This window comes from Corylus avellana, chromosome ca3 (assembly GCF_901000735.1).
Source record: "Corylus avellana chromosome ca3, CavTom2PMs-1.0".
NCBI lineage: Eukaryota > Viridiplantae > Streptophyta > Magnoliopsida > Fagales > Betulaceae > Corylus > Corylus avellana.
This window is the reverse complement of record NC_081543.1, coordinates 6,643,681-6,666,775: the sequence shown is the minus strand read 5'-3', so window position 1 is coordinate 6,666,775 and position 23,095 is coordinate 6,643,681. Positions and strand designations below refer to the sequence as shown.

Genomic DNA, 23,095 nt, shown 5'->3' with positions numbered 1-23,095 from the left:
TTTTGTCTCTATTCCCCATTCCAGTGAGCGTTGCAAAGCGGATTGAGAAGCTGCAGCGGGATTTCCTTTGGGGGGGTTTAAACGATGAGTTCAAGTACCATATGGTAAAGTGGTCGAAGATTTGTACCCCGATTAAGGAGGGAGGCTTGGGCATCAGGAACATTTTGTTGTTCAATCGCGCCCTATTAGGGAAATGGTTGTGGCGCTATGGAGTTGAGCGAGATTCTTGGTGGAGGACTGTGGTGGAGGTGAAGTATGGTAGTATTTGGGGAGGTTGGTGCTCTTTGGAGCCGGGTGGATCTTTTGGGGTGGGGTTATGGAAGAACATTTGGAAAGGGTGGGATACCTTCAAAAGGTTTATTCGGTTTGAGGTGGGGGTTGGGACTAGGGTCAGATTCTGGCACGACTTGTGGTGTAGTAATACGGCTCTCAAGATAGCTTTTCCAGGCTTATTCAGTATTGCATGCGCCAAGGACGCCTCAGTTGCGGATCACTTGGAAGTGCTGGGTGGGTCCATTCAGTGGAACGTTTGTTTTGCTAGAGAGGCTCACGATTGGGAGGTGGATGTATTGGCCTCTTTTTTCCAGGTGTTACATTCTACTAGAGTGAGCCGAGGGTGTGAAGATAGGTTGTGGTGGAACTCTTCCAAAAGAGGCTGCTTTAAGGTCAAGCTCTTTTACACCTCATTGGCATGCACCGAAGGGAGGGGTTTTCCTTGGAAGAGTGTGTGGCGAACACAAGCGCCGCCACGAGCAAGTTTCTTTGTTTGGTCGGCGGCTTTGGGCAAAATTCTGACCCTAGATAACCTCAGGAAGCGACAAGTGATTGTAACAAATAGATGCTATATGTGCAAAAGGAGTGAGGAGACGGTGGATCATCTCCTCCTTCATTGCGAGGTTGCCTATGCCCTATGGTGTACTTTTTTTGGGCGGTTTGGGTTATCTTGGGTGATGCCAAGACGGGTTTTGGATTTACTAGCTTGTTGGTGGTCCTCGGGGAGGAGGGGGAGTGCCGCGGTTTGGAAGATGGTGCCCACTTGCTTTTTTTGGTGTCTATGGAAAGAAAGGAATAGTAGGTGTTTCGAGGATGTTGAGGGGACCTTGGAGGACATCTTAGCCTCTTGTTTTCATACTTTGTATCTTTGGACTGTGGCGCATGTCTTTCCATTGTCGATTACTTTTGATGATTTTCTTTTTTGCTTTTCTTCTCGTTAGGTGTTTCTGTTGTATACTCCCAGTGTACTTTAGGGCGCCTATACGCTTTTAATAAAACTTCTTATTACTTATCAAAAAAAAATTTTATACTTTTTACAACACTTTAAACTTCATTTTTTACTCCCCTTAAAAGTGTTTTTTTTTTTTAATTAGTTTTGCCCCCCACACCTTGATTCCTAGTTCCACCTCTGGAATGCACTCAATGCAAACATAGAAGAAGATAATTATACCCTTGAAGAAAACTTATAGATTAATGTAGAAACAACTTAGCACCGTAAAGCCATTAAAAGTGACCTTTTGGAGACTCACCTCCAAAGTGACCAACTATCAATTATCTCAACAAACTAGAAGATAGTAATGAGAACTACCTCCATTTAATGTTTGGACGAACATTACACAGTTTTGCACCTCGTTATCTATTCGCCATTTGGTTCATTTAGAGGAAAAAAAGTATCGTCTACTTAGTCTGCTGATTTACATATCACTTATAGTGACAGGCTTGTAGTGAGGTTCTTTTCCACTAGAGTTTAGAGAAAGGATCATTGTCTGGATTCGGGCTTTCTTGTCAAACAAGACATTATCATATCTTTCTAATGTCTATTTTTTTTGGAATGATGTGATCGAAAAGATGGAGCTTCAGATGACAAGTTGGAAGAGAATGTATCTCTCTAAGGGAGGCCGTTTAATTCTCATTAAGAGTACGTTGTCTAATCTTCCGACTTACTTTTTGTCTTTGTTTCCGATTCCCATGAGTATAGCAAAAAGGCTTGAGAAAATCCAAAGATACTTCTTGTGGGGAGGGATGGGAGATGAGCCTAAGTTGCATCTTGTAAGTTGGAATCAAGTATGTCGTCCCCTGTGCTCCGGTGGTTTGGGCATTCGAAAGATGCATTAGTTTAATCAAGCTCTCTTGGGGAAATGGCTTTGGAGATATGCGAATGAGAATGAGGCTCTCTGGTACAAGATTATCAAAGCTAAGTATGAAGACCAAGATGGTGGGTGGTGCACGAAGGAGGTTTCGGGCTCTCATGGGGTGGGTTTATGGAAGCATATTCGACAAGGTTGGAACTTCTTTGCCAAAGGTATTCGGTTTGAAGTTGGAGTGGGTTCGAAAGTTCGTTTCTAGCATGACATTTGGTGTGGGGAAATTTCTTTGAAGCATGCTTTCCCATCCCTGTTCAATATTACTAGATATAAAAAAGCTTGGGTGAAGGATAACTTTACTTGGAGGAATGGGGTTGTCGAGTGGAATGTCATTTTTATGCGGCCAGTCCAGGATTGGGAGATGGATATGGTTTCCTCTTTCTTTGTACAGTTATACTCTTGCAAGATTTCCATGGGTACTATGGATCGTATTTGTTGGTCCTCGTCTAAGAAGGGTAATTTCGAGGTTAAGTTGCTCTTCAAGGCCTTGTCCAACTTTGATCATAAGGTGTTTCCTTGGAAGAGTATTTGGCACACCAAGGTGCCTCTGTGAGTGACTTTTTTCGGGTGGACCGCGGCCCTAGGCAAAATCTTGACTCACGATAATTTGCGGAAGAAGAACCTTGTGGTAGTGGAATGGTGTTGTATGTGCAAGAAGATCGGAGAGTCAATCGATCATCTTCTTCTCCACTGTGAGATCCCAAGTGTTCTTTGGCACTCCATCTTTAGTCGGTTTGGGCTGCTTTGGGTCATGTCTTGCAGGGTAAGGGACTTGTTTGATTGCTGGTGGTCGGGAGGACGTTCTCGAAGTGCTGTAGTATGGAAGATGATCCCTCTTTGTCTTATGTGGTGTCTTTGGAATGAAAGAAATGCTAGATGTTTTGAGAACTCCACTAGGACTGTAGAGGAAGTTACTCATCTTTTCTACTTTACTTTTTACTCTTGGACGGCCACTTGGCTTGCTCCTTTAAAGATTAGTTTTTCTGATTTCCTTTTTCATTTCTCTCCCTTTTAGGCTCTCTCTTTATACTTTCCGTGTATGTGGGTTGCGCTCCTCTGTGCTTTGCTTTATATCATTATTACTTATCAAAAATATGTCTATTTTTTTGGTTCATCTTTTTCTTTATTCAAATTAACTTTTCATTAATATTTAAGTTGAAGTTGATTTATGTCAATGGATTACGTATTTTGTAGGTGTGTACCATGTTGATCTGGTTGACTGTCCAATTTTTGTAATATGTTTTTATATGAACTGATAATTGTGTTGCTTATGATGATTATATCTAAGTGGCAAATTTTGTGGTTAGCAGAAAACTAGAGTTTGTCACATTTGTTGCTTACATTTTTTTAAGTCTATTTGGTCTGTGATTGAGCATCTGAGAGCAGAACGAAGCTGATTTGTTTTTCGCAATATTTTTATGGGTGGTTTTAAGATGATTTTACCCAGTCTGACGAAGACCAGGGAGTCAATCACTCAATTGAAAGACTTAACAATGGGTGTGATTTGGTCCACAAGAAGCTTGATGCAAAAGAGCAGTTACATGTGCTGCATAGTTTAGCAGAAGGTAACCCATTGAAGGATGTTTTATCTGAAAAAGTGACTTGCTCTAGGTCCGCAGAACTAGGTGAACAAGGTAAAGGTTTTACTTGAAGATTATTCTATTTGTTGTTTTTTCCTTTATGAACAAATTAAGCATTTATTATCTTGTCATCTTTTCCTGCCAAAGTCAGAATCAGTTTTGAAACAGTCTTTAAGTGTGCATCTCAAAGCTTTTGCCTTGATTCATGCCTCAAAATGTTAGCCTTGCTTGATTTTTGGAATTGTATTCCACAAGTTCACTCATCGCCCACTTCTTAATATAATATATTTGTTTTAATCATGTAATTTATATGATTAATACTTAAAAATTTCTGACCTGACTTTACTGTGACTATGGTCATTTCGGCTTCGTTAATGTTACTCTTATTTCCCTTCTCTTGCTATATTTCTATATTTGTTTGTTTACGCAAAAGTGATATTTTAAGTGAAGAAATTCTAGAGGCTTCTACTATAAAGCGTCTTTATTGAATTGAGCTCATTTAGTTAAATTTTTGATATCACAAGTTCCATCGTTTTATTTCATCTCTCTCAATTTCTTATTATAATTTAGTATTTTAGTTGTATTCTGATTGAAACATGTATGGATTTTACTTATTTAAGGAGTTCCAATTCATGCTCAAAAGAGTCATGCTATACTTGCCTTTATGTAACCAATATGACATGGTACCTTGCTCCAAAGGGACTCCAGTTTGTTTAGATCACTTCATTACTGTGAAGCTGTAGGGTCATTGAGTTTTCAATCTTGATATTCTACCATCCACCAATGCACAGATTTATGGAGGCAGTAGATAACCTTACTAGACCTGTGTAATTGTTGTCAAAATTTGTCATATCAATTGTGCATTTCTCTTCTAGCTTGTTCTTTTTCATTGATGTGGATGAGTTTTCATTTGGTTGCATGCTTTCTAACTTCTGACTCATTATTATTTTTACTATTATTACTGTTCATTTTTTATTTTATTTATTATTTTTTTTTATACAGTGCTGCATCATGAACACTCAACATCTGGAAGGTCAACTTCTGAAGTTCATAGCCCAGTCATGATTCCTGCTGGAGCTTCAGAATGCCCTGTTGCCAGCAATTCAAAGAAATCTATTACTCCTCTATCTGATGAATTAGGTCCATCCAGGACTGCAGCAACTCAAGCTATCAATTCTGATATGTGTTCTGGTGAACTATCCATAGGTGGCAGCCCATTCAGACTTCTACAACACCACTATGCTTCTGATGACAGTTCAGGAAATGATGATGAACCCCACCGTGAAGATGGTAGTGTTTTAAAGCTTTCGCCATCAGTTACAGCTGGTGCTATGAATTCCCTTGGAGATACCGGTTGTAATCTGGATACAGATGTAGAATCCAAGGGTTCCTGCAGGACTGGAAAGGGATTCGGATGGCTCTCTGAATCCAGCATGCCCTACAGGGCTCAAGAAATTCCCTCAGATGCTCAAAAAGAGGTTAAGGATACTGGTACAGCATCTATCTCAAGTGGGACAACTGATGAACATGTTGATTGTAAACATGACAATCAAGTGCCGATTAGTCATTCTGCTTCTCATGAGGCTGTTTGGGATAAAGATGACATGGATAGTGCTGGTGTTGATGTTTCTAAGGGTTCTATGTCTCAAAATAAAAATAACGAGAAAAAGGAAAAACTTGAATCAACTCCTTCAAAAGTAGATGAATTTGGGAGATTAGTCAGGGAAGATGCTACTGATAGTGACAGTGATCATTCCCACTACACTCGAAGGCGTAATAAGAGAGGTAGAAGTAGGAGCCGGAGCCGATCTCCTCTAGATAGAAGGAGGAGGAGGAGGAGTCCTTGGAAAAGAAGGGAGAGGCGAAGCCGATCTCGCAGGTATTCAGTACATTTTGTATACATCTTGATTAATATAATTGACGTACTGTTTAGAGTTTAGAATGGTAGGCCTTAGGCTTTTTACTTTGCTTATGAGATGTTAGGCCTCATTTGGTTTGCGAAATAGACTCTTAGAATAGAATGACAATTCATATCGAATAGCTATTCTTTTGTTTGGTAGGGACCTATTCCTAGGAATAGTTATCCTTATGGGAATAACTATTTCCTTACGAAGAGAAATACCTATTCCTCTAAAAAATGAGAGGAATAATTATTCCTTAAGGAGTAGACAACCTTTTTCAAAAAAACTCTTTTTTTTTTTTTTTTTTTTTTTGTACTTAAAAATTAAAAAAACTTTATTAAATCTGTGGGTGGCTGACCACCACAATGGGTGGCCGGCACCCAGAGTAGACCTCACGGCCACCCCCTCTGGATTCTCACCGGGGGTGGTCTTGGCCACTCCAAATGGTACCAGGGGTGGCTGCACCACCCCAGGAGTGCCTCGTGGGTCCACCATGACGTCCTCCGGGGGTGGGAGGCGCCACCCCCACAGTCTGCTGTGGGTGGCCAGCCACCCATTGGGGTGGTCAGCCGCCCATGTATTCAACGATTTTTGTTTTTAATTATTTTTATAATTTGAGTTTTGGAAAAATCAGAAATTATATAGGCTTTTTAGTAATTTTGGTTAAATTCCAATGATGAAATATGTGTTTTTACCAAACTAAAGAATATGAATAATTATTTCATTCCAATATCCTCTATTCCTAGGAATAACTATTCCTTTTCCTAACAAAATACTCATTCCGTGAACCAATCAAGGCCTGGATTTGTGCTTATATCATAATTTTCTGGAGCCTAGGAGCTGAGGAAATTTTAATTTTACCACTGGCTATGTTTCAGCTGGTCTCCTAGGAACCGAAGAAGCAGGAGCAGGTCTCCCGTATTTAGGCGTACAGGTGAGTTCAGTGTTGAAAATAGGAGACGGGACAAGGGTCAGCTTCCAGAATGCTTTGACTTCCTTCGAGGAAGGTGTTACCGAGGAGCGTCCTGTCGATATATGCACCATGAATCTGACAGGAGCAGTGGATCAAGGCACCAAAGGAGCAAACAGCAGTATCTGGAAGTTCCTCCTAGTATGAAGAATTCAAAGTTTCGTGAAGAGATTCATGATCTCTCAGCAGAAGTATCTAATCATGAGCGTGAAGCATTAAAGAGCCAGGTGCAATCCTTTCAAGACGAGGATGGTGCTACAGAAGATGGGAACATCAATTGGAAAAGAGAAGATACTATTAGAGATGCTCAGCAATCTGGTATTTCAGATAGTGATGGTCGAATATCCAAGTCCAATATAAGTAAATATGAGGGTTCTAGAGTTGTAGCAGAAGTGCAGAAAATGCAAGCTATTCAAGAAAATGCAGAGCAGCCTACTACTGACATCCCTGATGGTGAGAGCTGTCGGGGAACAGTGGATTCTCAACAGCCATTCGCCTTGGATGGTTTTCCCTCTCAATCTGTTAGTGATGCTGATGCCCTGAAGTCACAAGGTAATACCTCTCAGGACATACTTTCATTTCTGAAAAGTTCAGCAACTAAGCAATCTCAATCCATTCTTTGTATTTCAGGGCTTCAAAATGCTGATTACCCATCTCGGCTGGTATATGACTCTTCTATATCTGATTCATCTCAGGATCTTACATCCATGACTTCCCCTAATAAGTTATCAATGGGTGAACCTCTTCCAAATACGAAATCATCAACTCAGCCATGCCCTGACACAAGTTCTGTCAGCCAGCCGCTTTCATCTGAACAATTCTCATTGCAATCCTCGGCTCCTAAAGATTCATCTCATCATATTTCTGCTATGGATTTTTCACATCATCCATCTGAGTTGCACCCTCCTCCAGTCTCACACGGTGCAAATGCTGCACATATGCCACAGGCACCGAAGGATCACAACTTGACACCACAGAGTGCATCCTTTCCATTTGGATCTGCTCCTGCAGAAAGTTTCCATCCTTACCAAGCTGCATCTTCCAATCAAAATTCTCAATATTCTGTACCCCAAAGTACCTGGATCTCCTTGCCACCGCCACCTCCACGACCATTGTATGACTCAACTTCTAATGCAGGGACTGTCACACCAGGTGTTTCTTCACAGTTTCAGGAGGGTCACTTGCTGACCTTCAGTTCTCAGACTTCTGTTAGGCTCTACCCTAGCAACAGGCCTGTTTATACGCAGGTTAGCGAATTTCCTTCTCAAGCATATCCTCCAGGGCAGGAGCATCATCGACCTTTCTCTTATTTGGAAGATTTGGGATCAAACCCTCTGCCTATGAGCAATCAGCCTAGTCAACCTTTGTGCAGCACTAGTCTTACAAGAGAAAATCGTCTTTCACAGCCTCCGGCCCAGGATTTAATTTCCTCAAGCTCCTTTGCTACTGGTAACATGCTTCCTCAACTTATGCCCTCTTCACAGGAATTATTTCCCAATGAAATGAAACCTTTTTCTGGTGACAATTTGGCCACTGTCGAACTTGTAAAGTCATCTTCCCAGAGTCATCCTTATTCACAGCAGCAACGGCCACCATATGGTTTGCAATACCCTGCAACTGATAGCATTTTGGGTGTGCCTGGAAAGACTGTTCCTGTGTCGAAATACCCGCCAGATCTTCTGGATGGGCATAAGTCATCTCAAATTCTTGCATTTGGAGGAACAAGAATTTCTGCTCATTATAATCCTTATGCTTCTACTTTTGAGCAGCCACTGAGCTCCAAATTCAGTTCTGATGAATTCAAGCAAGATAAGGGAGCCCCTTGTTCTAATAAATATGATTGCTCATTTAAGTCGAGTCATGTTCCAGTTGATGGGTTAGGTGTAGGCAGTGTCGGATCAAGACAGACAACTTCCTCACCAAGTTCCACCAAAGCAGTTGGGCAGATTTTGCCTAGGTTAGGTGGTGATCAGTATGATCCACTTTTTGACAGCATTGAGCCGTCATCAAATTCGTTCAGGAGAGATGATCATGGTCTAAAGCAGGAACTTTCTGGTGAATCTGACACCATACTAAGGCTCAGTGGTACCCGCAAGCCACTGACTGTGGAAGAGAAGCATAAAGAAGTTGGGTCTGTTGCTTCAACTGCGTCTCTGGACAATGATGAATATGGTGAGACAGCAGATGCGGAAGTGGGTGCTGTTGAGAATGAGAGCCCAAGCAATCCTATTAATGTAGCAAACATGACTGGGGGTGAAATTGAGATTGATCAGATTAAGTCTTCAGGGAAGAGTAGGAAGAGCAAGGATTCTAGATCCTTGAAACTTTTCAAGGTTGCTGTTGCAGATTTTGTAAAAGAGGTTCTTAAGCCATCATGGCGACAAGGTAATATGAGCAAGGAGGCATTTAAGACCATTGTTAAGAAGACTGTTGATAAGGTGTCCGGAGCCATGAAGAGCCACAAGGTGCCCAAGTCTCAGGCAAAGATAGATCAATATATTGACTCATCACAGCGGAAACTAACAAAACTTGTGATGGTAAATCCTCGTTTCTGTCTTCTATTTGCTTACGAATGGGAAAGACCGAAAGAGTGTTGAAGACTTATATTCTGATAGATAGATGCATGCCCACACAAACTTATGTTTTGGTATGCCTTGCTCACTGGACGTGTGAAGCATGCTTTGTGACCAAAAATAAAGATTCTTTATGAACTCTAACCCAATCCTTTGGCCATTAAATATAGTAAGGTGTCACATGGCATGACCTTAGGGGAGTGCCATCTCATATTACGTCTTGCTTATATGAGATTGTCAGTTACTTGTTTCTGCCTCAACAGGTTGATCAAGTGATTTTGAACCATTTCATTCTAAACCTCTTTAGCAATGGCCAAAATTACTTTAACCCAAGTGAAATTGAACCATTTCATTCTAAAACTCTTTTACGTAACTTTTTTGTTTGTTTGCCTTTTTAAAGTTAAGGGGTGTGGGGGTTGGGTTCAGACTGCAAATATTGACTTATAACCATGTTCTTCTACTATGCTTTTAATCAATATTTTTCATACTCAGCAACTCTCAACATGTTCTGCAGGGCTATGTAGATAAGTATGTCAAGGTGTAGAGGTTGATGTAAGCTGTGACTCCAGCTTGTTATGGTAGATGATCAACTTGCAATGGAGCTCTATGATAGATTGGCAGTTCTATGCTGGCGTCTTTAAGACAGTATTCTGCAGTCACAATTTCGATTGCAAGGAAAACTTTACAGCTTTAGAGAAGATGAACTGAATGAGTTAAAACTTGTTTAGAATTCCCACCTCAGAGGGGTTCTGAGGCAGCTGGAAAAGGTGTGTGTATTGCGTTTTCTTGGAATATGATTATTGTGTTTCTTTTGAACTGTAGTTGTGTATTCAATGTTGTACACCCTCTGTAAATGCTACCACCATCCATAAAACAAAATTTGAGAAATGACAAGGAAAAAAGTTCTCTCAGAATTTCTAAATCTTACATGTATACACTCCCAAAAACTCTTTTGCTTATTTTTTAATTACACTAAACTTAGCTAGCCACCCATGGAAATCTTACTTGAGATATCTGATTTCATCATCTATATAAAAAGAAGTTGTGATTTCTCATAGGGATATGCCGGTGTTAAATCAGATTTCTCTTGGATATGAAAATGAAGAACAAGCAGTGCTCTGGATGGGGTTGTCAAAACCTGAGCTCCTACCTTGTCAGGATGGATAACTTGGTATGATCTGAGACCCAAATTGTATGGGCATGACTTTAATTATAATAATCAGGCCTATCTAACACTGTTGTTACATGTAAATTAAACTACACTATCTTATTTGTTCATTCTATTTAACACTGTCCGGACTTCAAAAATCTCACTTGGAAGATTTTAAGCATGAATTCAATTCGCAATTTTTTTAGCTTATGAGTAAGCCTTGTTGAAGGCTGATACCTTTGGGTTTGGTGAGTTTAGAATGATTTGAAGCCCCAATCCCAATTCCTTTTCTTGAAAGGCTATATGCTTTAATATATATCTTTGAGCCAAAAAAAATTTAGTAGCAGTTAATAAGACAATTAAGTACACCAACAAACGTGGTCCCATATGGCCTAAACTAAATGTGGTCCCATACAACCTAAAAAGATTGGTTCCATAAGGCATAAAGCCTCGTAAAGGAGCATCACCGCAATATTTGTTGAGGGAAGTGGTGTATGCTTTTAGAAGTTTTTATAAGGAAAAAGGGGGAACCTGCTATGGAGACAAGTAAAGCAACTTTGTTTTGTACCAACCAAAAACAGTCACTTTCTCAAATGTAAAATCCTTCGTCTCCCTGCAATCCCACTCTCTCTCAATCTAGAAGCTCCGAGCTTTTCTAATTCACACCGATGTCTCACTCTTATTGCTGTTGTCGTCCAATTCTTAAATGCAAACCCTTCATTTCCCCACAATCTCACTCTCTTTGGCTCTAGAAAGCGAATAATCATATAAGGATGATTAAAGTCCTATTTAAGTTATTTTAAATGTGATGTGGCATTTAAAATCACTATTAAATCAAAATTCAATAATAATTATTTCAAATTCAATGATAATTTTCTAATTATCCTAATATCATTATTCCTAGAAGCAGAATCTTTGAGCTTTATTGGTTTACGCCACAATCTCACTCTCACAACTCATAGTCACCACCATTCACACTAGTGTTGCATAATTGTATCTAATTCAAACAAACTCGAATTAACCCCATTTAGTTGTTTATCTACTACCTACCTACCAACGCCACCAATGGTGATCTAGAGGTGAAGGTTGTTGAATACCCATCTCTTCCATTGAATTCATTGACATCCAACCCTAACAGAGAACCAAAGGTAAAGGTCGAGAGGAGTCAAGCATCTATCGCATGAAACAAAAGAGGGCAACAACAAATGCTTCTCACATGTGTCAGCGTGACACGAGACAAGGATTGCATGCAATTTGTGTAAAGTAGAGGGCTATCACATGAAACAAAGATGACAACGACGGGTGCATCCCACATGTGCCAGTGTGACACGAGATGAGGGTTGCATGCGCTTCGGATGAAATGGAGGTTGGGAAGATGATGGAGTGGTGCATGGAAGAAGGAATTTGTCAATCTTGAGGAGGGAAGAGGTTGGGTTCTTCTCATTTGGGGAGAAAACGTCTCTCAGTAGAATCTGAAGAGTCTCCACATGGGGAGAGATGTTTTTGTATTTGTTGTCTGATTAATGTTTGATAAAAATAAAAATAAAATAAAAAGAGAAGAAGAAGATCTAAAAAAGAGAGGGTGGTTCCATTTGGTCAAGAGAGTGGCTCCCTCTTTCACCTTCTTTTTTTTTTTTTTAATTATTATTTTATACATACATACATGCATGTGTGTGTATATATATATATATATTATAGTTTCAAATTAATTTTTTTAAACATTTTTTTTTATTTTTTTTTCAAATTTATAAGGTTTTTTTGTCTTAATGAACTATGATAAATGTTGGCCAATTATCTTTGCTCTATTTACCAAAGCATGTAGCGTAATTATTCAATTAAAAATTTCATTTTCATCCACCGAATGATTGTGGGAGAGTCGAGAGACCACACCACATTAACTTTAATAAATACTTATATAGCCGTTCTCTTAATATACACAATGTATATATTTGTTAAGGAAATGTATCAATATTTATCATTGGACAATTTTCAATGAGGTAAATCATGAATAAAAATAAAAAGCTTTTTCAAAACATCAAATTAAAATTAAAATAACATTTTCACTTTAATAATTGGAAATTCAAAATAATATCTATCATGATTCATGTCATTTACTTTATATTATTCATAAGGCAACTCAAACCTAAACAATTTTAAAATAATATTAACACTAGGTTAACATTAATTAAGGACACCTAATTGACCATTACCCATGTGAGCAAAATGATAGTTTAACCGCAGTTAAACTTCCAACGCACTTGATTAGGCTTGTTTGGTAACTAAGATATGAGCGCTCCTATCCACAACCAAGAGAACCCAGTTCCGGTATTCGGGTGTCCTTTGGGTTTACGGTCAACCCAGCCAGCATTATTACAAATTCACCGGCACAAGCAACCCACAAAACAGAAAAAGCGTTTGAACTCCCCAACCATTTATCTGTTCACTGTAATTCCTGTTCTTGTTCTTCTGCGACGCAAAATCCTGCACAAAGGTACACTTTTGCTTGCTCTGTGTGTGTTTGTGACTTTATGAATCCAGTTTGACAAATTGTTAGGAAATGGGTATTGGGTTAGTTGCTTGTTTCTGGTAGAGATTTGTTTTGTAGACAAGTTAAGTGTTTATTTTTCACATTTGCAGTGTTGGGGCTTTCTGGGTTTTGCATATTTTCTTCTGTTCTTTAAATTTTTATTGAGACTCTGTTTGTTTGCTGAGAAAAAGTGAAAGAAACAATTAGGAAGCACAATTAAACTATGAAGTTAGAGATTCAAAAGTTATTGTAGTTTCTTTTGTTTTTTTGTGCTGTTTTCTTAGCAATAAAATAGTTATCTCATATTACCTGATATTCAATAGGCTTTTCATTGATGGAATTGGGTTGAATTTTGAGATTTGCTAGAAGAAAATTGGCAAGTTAGAAGAACCTTCGATGCTTTTTTTTTCCCCTCTTATTATGTTCAGCTCTTGTTTTCAACTTATTTTTGTTGTGATGGTTCTTTGCTCTTAATATCTTTGTATCATTTCAGAAAGTACACGAAGTGATTGAATTTGTTTCTTGGTGAATTTGTCGAAGCTACAATTTAGTTGACTGCCATCATTTCTGTCTGGGTAGCATGCAGACATGTTACTGTCCATTTTGAGATGGAGAGAATAGATTTCTTCGAGCCCTTGCTTGGCAATTCCACCCAGCAGGCAATGAATTACTCCTACAGCATGTCCTTGTACAAAGGTCAAGGCTCTAGGCTAAGTACCAGGAGCAACTTTTAATATATTATGGGCATTCTTCTTGGCAAGAATTGTGGCAATAGGACGATGGCTAGTAGGACCTGGAAAGCATTATGGCATTTCAAATTTCAAGATATAGCCAAGGCTTAGCTTAAGACCCAATTACACAACTCTAGTTGGTTTGGTACTGCTGCTGCAGTAGTTCATAAAATTTTATGTTACTCGCATTTATGCATCCAACGATTGCTTACGTACGAAGACATACATATGTACTTATATATGTCAATATGTTAGAATATGGATACTTTACAAGTTACTTTAACTTGATAGTTTCTTACAAAAAATTTAAAAAATAGGAATTGTTTCCAACTTTCTCAACTCTCATTATTGCAAAAACTTCTACTTTTCTAATATCAGTAGAGGCTGTAGTTTGCTTATTGGGGGGTGTGGAGGAAAAGAATGAAGGTTTTCTATAAGTGTAATAAGTATGGTTTATTAGGAAAGTCTTCCATGTCTATTTTCTGCATTAGTTGTATTTAATCTATTATTGATGGCATTCGCATTTGCATTTCAGGAGATCATCATTGTGTGGTTTAAAATGGTAAATCTTTGAATTATGAGCAATGAGAGGAAAGGATGAGCTTAGAAAAGGAAAAAAAAAAGGAGAGGAAAGGAAGGGGACCTTTCATCTGTATAACTTGTCTTCTATATGTAAATAGGCTGTTTAAACGGTTTTATGGTGATGTCACTCATGTGAACCTGTCTTTTCTACTCTTATGTGGTAATTTTTTGGTAATGCCTTCTACCAGTTATATACCTCTCTGGTTTAGGAAGAGGCACTTAATCTTTTTCTATGAGAATGTTGAGCTACTGCTTTTGGGTCTTCACTTATTTTCATGATTATATTTGTGGCTTGTAAGGCTGTATAACTCTTAGTTGTCTCTTATACTATATGATGCTTACTTATTTCTTCTAATAACTACTATTTCAGGTCATTATAAGAAGGGGACACATAAGAATAAAAGAAATAATATTGTTCACCTTCTCAAACGTATGTGGAAGAGGCCTAAGAAGAGACATTGGTGTGGAGATCATTTTGAATAAAAATGTATGGATGAGAGGAAGAATGCTAAGATATCTGGAAGTATAACTTTTTTTCATGCAGAGACTCGTATATATGGCTTCCAAACAATATTAGCTAAAGATGGATGTGGTGACTGCAGTCAGTGATGCAGAATGAAGTTCGTGGTTAGAATAAAAGAATAGTATGGAGCAGATTTAAGCGATTAATCACTCCATGAAAATTAATGATGCAGTTCTTGATTATCAGGAGGGTAGTTCTTTAATGAAAAATGCTCCTGAAAGAGGTTTACGTATAGATTCTTGGGCCGCTACTAGTGGAACGAGGGAATTGGGGATGCCCCAAATTAATTCAGAATCAAAGAAAAGAAGAAAGAAGCAGAAGGGTAGTCATACTGCCCTTGAAACTAGTTGTAGAGATTCTGATCCTCCAGAAGGTACCTCTTCATTGAATTTAAGTTCACCAGAAATAGATCAATCTCTACAACCTCTGGTCAAATCATGCTTGAAGTTGGAGCAAGAAACTGCTCAATCTTGTGCAGAAGTAAGTTGTTCTCAAGTAAACATTGAGAGAAAGAAGCACAACGAGAGGCAGAGTGGCTCAGAAATTAATGTTATAGACTGTGATATTCAAGAAAGTGGTACAAATGTTAAGAATTTTGAGAAAGATGAAAATTCTGTTCTCGAAGTTTCAGATATGAACTCATCAGATTTAAAGGATACCTTTGTCGTTGTTGGAGAGCAAATAGGATGTCCTAAGAGTGCAAATACTAGTTTAATCGAGAAATGTGATCACGATTTAGAGAATAAACATGTTTCACTTGACCAGAGGAATGTTAAAACCTATAGTAGGAAGAAAAGAGGCAGAACTGATAGCAGGGGAAATGGAAAGAGGAATGTTAACACCTATAGAAGGAGGAAAAGAGGTGGAACTGATAGCGGGATAAATGGGAAGTCCTCTGCTTCCTTTCAAAATGCTTCAGAAGAGGTTATGAGGGACCCTTTGTGTCATTGTTCGGATGAAGTACCAACAGCCAGGTTACGGGAGAAGAAGGTAGATAGAACACTTTTAGGGGAGCATGGTACCTCAGTAGAGGTTATGGAACATATGTTGATGGAAGAAGCCTTGTTTTGCCTTCCAGATGGTGAACCTGCATCTGGGGACTGCAAGGAGAAAATTAAAATAAAGAACTTGGAAAAGAATTCTTGTGAACTTAGTTCTGCAAATGATGTTTCTGTGGCAGACATCCCAAACGAGCTCTTGGAACGGAATAATGTGGCAAAGCATCGTAAGATCCAAATCATAGGAGGAGAGGTGTTTCGTGGAAATGAAGATTTCGATGAACCTGCATCATGTGGTGAGGGGGAAACTTCTAAATCTGGATGTGATTCTTCCTGCAAGCACCTAGAGCAGATGGATGCTGAGATAGAAACGAAGATGGAAGGAATTCTACCACCACACTCGGGTTTTGTAAAAAATGATGCTGATTTGGATGTTGTCATCACAGAGCAGAATGTTTCACAAATATCAAGCTCTCCACCAGAAAGAGCTCTTATGGATTCTAATAAGAAAAAGCTTCTCATTCTTGATGTGAATGGACTGCTTGTTGATATTGTTCCTTATGGATATAAAGTCGACATAATGATATCAGGGAAAGCAGGTGAAATTTGACACTTAAAACATGGATTTAGATTTTGGCATTTGACTACTCAAATCTAACGTGATTATCTCTTGTTCTTTTTTTTTTTTTTTTTTTTTTCTTCCCCAGTTTTTAAGAGGCCTTTTTGTGACGATTTTCTACAGTTTTGCTTTGACAGATTTGTTGTGGGTGTCTGGTCATCAAGAACAAAGTAATGTTCATTCTATGACTGATTACTCTTTTTCCTCTCTTTAGTTTGACTTCCTCTCTTCAATCTATGACTCTTTTTCTTCTCTCCTCGAGTGTGTGGTCTTTACATTGGTGTACCAAAAAAATAGCTTTATTTTATGATGATTGGCGAATGTGGCATAACCATGTCACCTATTAAAATTTTGTAGGAGGAACATGGACAGGCTGATCGATTTTATTATGGAAGATTCCAGAGACAAGTTGCTCTTCTGCTGGGTAATTCCATAAATCCTTGTTTTTTCTTTGAGTAAACTTCGTTTCAATACTTGCATGGGACAAATTGAGTTTTGGTATCACTTTCCCAGTTTGAAGTTCATTTGCGATGCAATAAGCTGGTCAAACATTTCTTCTTAGGCATTAATATTCCGCTGCCTAGTTACATCCTTCACCACCATTCACAATTTTATTATGGTAATAAAGAATGTAAACTGATGGCTGTCATATTATTTGATTAAACTGTTGTTTGTTGTAATTGGTTGCATTTTTTGTTAAGTACCTACTGTCTGAAAATTTCATTTTGGTAAGTTTCGGAACTTGTGAAGTCTTTGATACTTCTAAAACTATTAAGGACTGTTTTTATGTTTGGTTATTATTTTGAAGTTATGGAAAAACTGTAAAACGTGGGACTTATATTCTTCCTGGTTATCCCCATCTTCCCCTTAAATGAAGTACTTCGCCTCTGTGATGAGGTGTCCCAGCCAATTGATAGAATAATTTTTCAAAGTGACTGCCCTTGTAAAATGCGCTTAATTTGTGAACTTGTGAGTATCTTCATATTTGCTGTAATAAGTTGGAGCTTTTAGGACTGATACATGGTAGTAAATTTTGTAGTGTGTATGTTGTTCTTGCTGTCGTTGTTGTCATCTTCTTCAGTGCAACTAGGTTAAACTAAGTCCTTGAGCCAGTCATCAAACGATGGATAATTAGGTATTATTGTTCTAATTATTGGTTTTATGCAGGATCAATCACACTGTACCAGTACTGGTTTCACTACTATCGAGAATAAAGAGAAGCCTCTGGTTTTGAAGGAACTTAGAAGATTATGGGAAAAGCTTGAGCCTAATCTCCCATTTGAAAAGGGGGAGTATAGTGAAGCAAACACATTATTGCTGGATGATTCACCATACAAGGCTCTACGTAATCCGGTTTGCTAATTAACCCTATCCTCATTTATGTGTCATTTGGGCAATATTTTATTTTATAAGACTCTGGATTATATACCAATCCTAATCCTGATATATATATATAGATATATATATATTTTCTCATTTTTGGATCGTCTTTGTTTTAGGTGAATACGGCAATATTTCCCCATACATATCGGTATAGGGATGTGAATGATACGTCATTAGGTGAGACAAGCATTGATGGAAAGTTTTGTTCTTCCATTTCTGATATATATCACTTTCGAATTATCGCTGATTTTTCAATCCCTTCCTGGGTTTTACATTTTTGGCACTGGAAATTGTTACACTGTTGCCTATATAATTTGGATCATGGGTGTGTCACCTCGGTTATCGTCAGATGTTTACTTTTACACCGTCGATTTTGTTGGTGGTCTTCCATTAGTGTGCCTTAAATGTTATATGACTTTGTTTGTGCTTTTCTTTCACAACAGGCCCTGGAGGCGATCTTCGAGCTTATCTCGAAGCGTTAGCAATGGCGGAGGATGTTCCAAGATATGTGCAGGAGAATCCATTTGGTCAACGTGCCATTACTGAAGCAAACCCATCATGGGGCTTCTATCGTAAGATAATAGAAGCCAACGCACACCCACATCAAGATGACGCCAACACTTCTTTTGTTTACCAGTAGTACTTGGTGTTCTTCATATAATGCCCAAGACATCAAGCTTTGGAGAAGTTTTCATGGATTCTGGAGTTGCTGCTGGTGGGTTTTTTGAGATGAATGGGCTTTTTGTGTTGTTATATAAACTTACAACCTTCAGATGGAAGGCCTTTTTTGTATCACTGATCCTTTTGACCTCTTGCTCCCTAACCACAATGGTGTTCTATATTATTCCATGTAAAATCAAAAGGCATTCTTTTGTTTTGTTCAGTTCTAGCTATTTTACATTATCAGATCATATAATGTACCGAGCACTGAACTCTACTAGACCTGAAGTGCTATATTAATTAACAAAGTGGGAATCTTTGACATAAATCTCGTGGTTCTTGTGATAGTTGACTTTGGAATTGTATTTTGGAGTTAAATTTATGCTTTCAATCTTTGAGAAGAAACATTATATATATATATATATATTGGCGTTTGTGCAGAATTCTGTCAAGATTCCTGGAGATCAAGAGAGGATTCTTGATATGTATCATCTACTGCAAGTTGAGTATAATGAGATTTGAAGCCACGCATTGAATGAAGGAGGCTGATTGGGTATTAAAACCTGGTGTTTTTACAAATGTAAGCATGCTGTTTTTCATTTGAATAAGGGAAAATATAAATATACTTCTTAAGTAATTGTATTCTTGCAATTTGTTCTTTGGGTTTATAAATTTGACTTTTAACTTAAAATTTATTATTATTATTTTTTTTCGTATTACTTAAAAGGTATAAAAAAGTTGGGCAGAAGTGGCTGAACTACCATCAATAAATGAGTAGTTCACACGACCAACCCAAAAGAGAGGTTGTTAGCGTGGGCCACCCCCTAGCAACGGGGATGAAGCCATCCCTCTGTTGGGAGTGGTCGCGCGAGCCACCCCTTTGTTAGGGTGACTGCGAGTGCCACTTTCTATTTTTTTATTTTATTTACTTGAAAAACTTGCTTATGTTACATAAGCAGTTTAAAACAATTTTGAACATAATAAATGAAATGAGGAACAAGAAAAACTTGAGTTAAAAAAGTCAAATTTAGAGACTCAGAGTAAAGTACTAAATTAGAGACTCAGAGTAAAGTACTAAATTAAAGTTGTGAGATTACTTGAGGAATAAATTTATATTTTCTTTTTGAATACAAATATGTTTGAGGTTATACCCCCGATGTAGGGCTGTATGTTTTTGTTCTTTAGGGGAAACTTTATTTGTCCACTATGTTGAAGCACTTTTGTAATTTCACTCCCAAAGTTTAAAAACTCACAGTATAAAATAACCAAATTTAAAGACTTTACAATGTCAACTACCCTTGGTATGTAACCTCTAGTAAAAACTAGTGATTTTAGGTGTAATAACCTAAAACTGCCCAAAAAGGTTTGTGTTTAAGGTGACTAGAAATCAATGTTTGAGAGCAATTTATAATTAATTACCCTTCAAATTTAACTTTTATCGAAGAGCTCAATATGAATGCTCTAAACCACCGAGACTCTCCGAAGTGAGGTATGCAAAGATTTGGAGACCATAGTCCTAACTCAATGAGGATAGTAACAGAGTTCCTATTAATCCTTGTTTGAAAAAAAAAAAAAAAAAAAAAAAAAATCACAAACTAATAGACACCGTCACATAGGATCCTCAAATCAGGATTTACTGAAATTATTAGGGAATTTCAGTTTCTGGAATTTCAAATTCAAGTCGTTCATTTTCTATCAAATAGTCATTGTTCTGCCATATGTCCCACTACTAATAAAATAATAAATATTTATTATTTTATTAGTAGTAGGACACGTGGCAAAACAATGACCCTTGAATGAAAAATGGATGGCCTAGATTTGAAATTTCAGAAACTAGAATTTCCCTAAGAATTTCAGAAACTGAAATTTCCCTAAGAATTTCAGTGGATCCAGATCCAGTATCGTCTCCATTTCAAATGAACCGGATAATATCCAGTTAGTTATAATGGATGGGTATTTTTGTTTTTTAAAAAAGTGAAAAGACAAAAATACCCATCAACAATAACTAACTGGATATTATCCGGTTAATTTGAAATGGAGAGATCCTCTTCCCACATCTTCCCAATAGAACAAAGAGGTAGCATTTAGCATTTCTATTCTATTAATTACTATTCTCATAGATAAAAGGCTTAATCATTTTACTAATTATAAATTGAGAAATATAGGAGTCAATAAGTTTTTCATATTTGGCTTATATTTTCGTACAATTAATCATTGGATTTGTAGATTTATGTAGATTTCACATAAGTCAATGATGGACCCTACAAATCCAATGGTTGATTGTAAGAGAATATAAGCCAAATATGATAAACTTTTTGCGAAAACAAATGAAAGAAAAATAAAGAAATAAAACATACGCTTAAACCCTAGAACAAGATTGGTATCCTAAACCCTTCTACGTGCCAAGCAGTCAGCACTACTCTCCAACCCAACCTTAAACCCCACGAACATCTGTGGAGCATTTTCTTTCATGGCATCAACGATCTTCTTCAGAATCTTGAACAGGTCCCAAAACCCCACAACCAATGCAAACTTATTAGCAAGGTCTTACTGCACGGGAAGAAACCTCTTCTTAAGAATTAGTCCCCTGGGGGACCCTTCTCACAGTGTAGTCCCAGTTCTCGATCAGTGGGTGGAAGAAGGCAAAAGAGTCAGGAAACCCGAGCTCCAGCACATCGCCTCCGAGCTCGCAGGCGGTACAAGCAAGCTCTTGAGGTGAGTTGATTTTCTGGACAATGGTCTGTTTGGTTGCTGAGAAAATGTATAATGCGCATTCTGGGTTTGCTGCAATTTGCTGTCTGGGTCTCTATTGATTTCATTTTTTTAAGTTTGAGGCTTTTGGATGGATGCTAAGAAAGTGTTGGAAAAGGAAAGACAATCTGGTTGTTCTGTGATTTGCTGGTTTGGTTTCATTAAATATTATTATAAGCTCACTTATTTTAAGGCAAAGAGTTGCACTGCTCAATGTTGGGAAGGTTCTCTGTTTGGTTGTTGAGAAAGGTGGGGAAAAAGGGGAAAATAAAACAAAAATGGGTTGGGTTTTTCCCCAAATGGGGAACTCCTTGATTGAGCTAATCAGTGGGACTGTGGGATAAGGTCAGGTTAAGTGGAATTTTTGTTTTGTTTTGTTTTGTTTTGTTTTGTTTTTTTTTTTTTTTTCTGGTTGCAAGAAATAAAATTTATCAAAGGCTTGAAGTTTCGAATTTTCTCTTTTGCTAAGATTTTTTTAGAAACAAGACAGTCTTGGGGGTGATGGGTTTTTGAGCTGTTGCTCTGCTTTTGATGTGATAATTTGTGTCTGGGATTTGGAGGAGCAAGTGTTCATGAACTTGTAAAAAGGTATAAACAAAATCCATAGAAATGGCTCGTTGTTGTAATATGAATATAAGAATATAGGTGCATTTGAAATAACAGTTAAGCTACGAAACAAATATCATCATTTCTAAGGTCTTTTAGGAAAAATTAATTTCTTATGTTTGAGTTTGTAGCTTTCTGATCCACCATTCTAGCTTGGCAGAGCAAGGAAAATCCAGAGACCAATTTGCCTTACAAGGAAAGTGTCCAATTAAGAATTATCATATATGCGTGTGGGAAACTCATAGAAGCATAATAAAATAAAGGGAAAAATATAAAAAAGCCCCATAAACTACCAGCCGTTTTCGATTTAGCCCCCTAATGTTCCAAAAGTGATAAAGTAGCCCCCCAAACTACCAAATTATTGCATTTTGGCCACTCCGTTAGTCAAAACCGTCAGTTTGGACGGAAACTGCAAAACGACGTCGTTTGTTACGGGTAAGTTACTACAATGCCCTTTTGAGAAAAATATAAAAAAGCCCCTCAAACTACCAGCCGTTTTCATTTTAACCCCCTAATGTTCAGAAAGTGATAAAGTAGCCCTCTAATTACCAAACAGTTGCAATTTGGCTACTCCGTTAGTCATTACTGTCAAATATGATGGAAAATTCAAAACTACGTCGTTTTGACAATGGTAAGTTACTAAAATGCCCTTTTAGAAAAAAAAATCATATTAAAACAAGCACGCTAAACGGGACCGTTTTGCTTGAAATTAGGATTTCCTTACACTTACCAAAACGGCGCCGTTTTGATAAGTGTTAGGAATAAAAAGAAAAAACCTTAGACACCACGCAGAAAAAACCCCCAACCCCAGTTTATCTCTCTCCCCCAAACCGCCGACCACCACATCGTTCTATCTCCGGCAGCCTTCTCCCTCAAGTGAAAAAAACGCAACGCCCCTCTCTCTCTTTCTCTCAAAACGACTGCCCCTGCCACCACCATCCATCACCGCCGGCCACACCATCCACTAGCTACGAAGCGCCATCGAAAAATTCTTACCCATTGTAGAAATCAAACAAAAAAATCACGTTTGTAGATAAACAACACCGATCCGACAGCTATACCATGAAATACAATAAAAAGATTGAGTTATGGGTAAGATTTACAGGCTGTCGGAGATAGACGACGTGGTGGCCGGCGGTTTTGGGGAGAAAGATAAACTGGGGTTGGGGGTTTTTTCGTGGGTCACCTGCGTGGGGTCTAGGGTTTTTTCTTTTAATTCCTAACACTTACCAAAGTGGCATCATTTTGGTAAGTGTAAGGAAACTCTAATTTCAAGCAAAACGGCGCCGTTTTGCTTGCTTGTTTTAATATGATATTTTTTTTTTCAAAAATGGCATTTTGGTAACTTACCATTGCCAAAACGATGTATTTTTAAATTTTTCATCATATTTGACGGTAATGAA

The 23,095-nt window shown here is 38.0% G+C and overlaps 1 protein-coding gene and 1 pseudogene across 1 annotated transcript in view; both read left to right on the top strand.

Moving 5' to 3' along the window:
- LOC132174007 (uncharacterized) overlaps positions 1–18,678 on the top strand; it is a 22,268-nt gene extending 3,590 nt beyond the window's left edge. Inside the window, exons 3-13 of the mRNA XM_059585723.1 lie at positions 3,572–3,772; positions 4,721–5,597; positions 6,498–7,141; positions 7,220–9,126; positions 9,677–9,700; positions 14,814–16,272; positions 16,381–16,462; positions 16,650–16,716; positions 17,460–17,645; positions 17,792–17,852; positions 18,119–18,678. Of these exons, the coding sequence (XP_059441706.1) occupies positions 3,572–3,772; positions 4,721–5,597; positions 6,498–7,141; positions 7,220–9,126; positions 9,677–9,700; positions 14,814–16,272; positions 16,381–16,462; positions 16,650–16,716; positions 17,460–17,645; positions 17,792–17,852; positions 18,119–18,315 (5,705 nt within the window). The 3' untranslated portion in view covers positions 18,316–18,678. The remainder of the gene's footprint in view (positions 1–3,571; positions 3,773–4,720; positions 5,598–6,497; positions 7,142–7,219; positions 9,127–9,676; positions 9,701–14,813; positions 16,273–16,380; positions 16,463–16,649; positions 16,717–17,459; positions 17,646–17,791; positions 17,853–18,118) is intronic.
- Positions 18,679–20,723: 2,045 nt separating this feature from the next.
- The window catches only part of LOC132175399 (pentatricopeptide repeat-containing protein At4g21705, mitochondrial-like), a 7,276-nt pseudogene continuing 4,904 nt past the window's right edge, over positions 20,724–23,095 (top strand).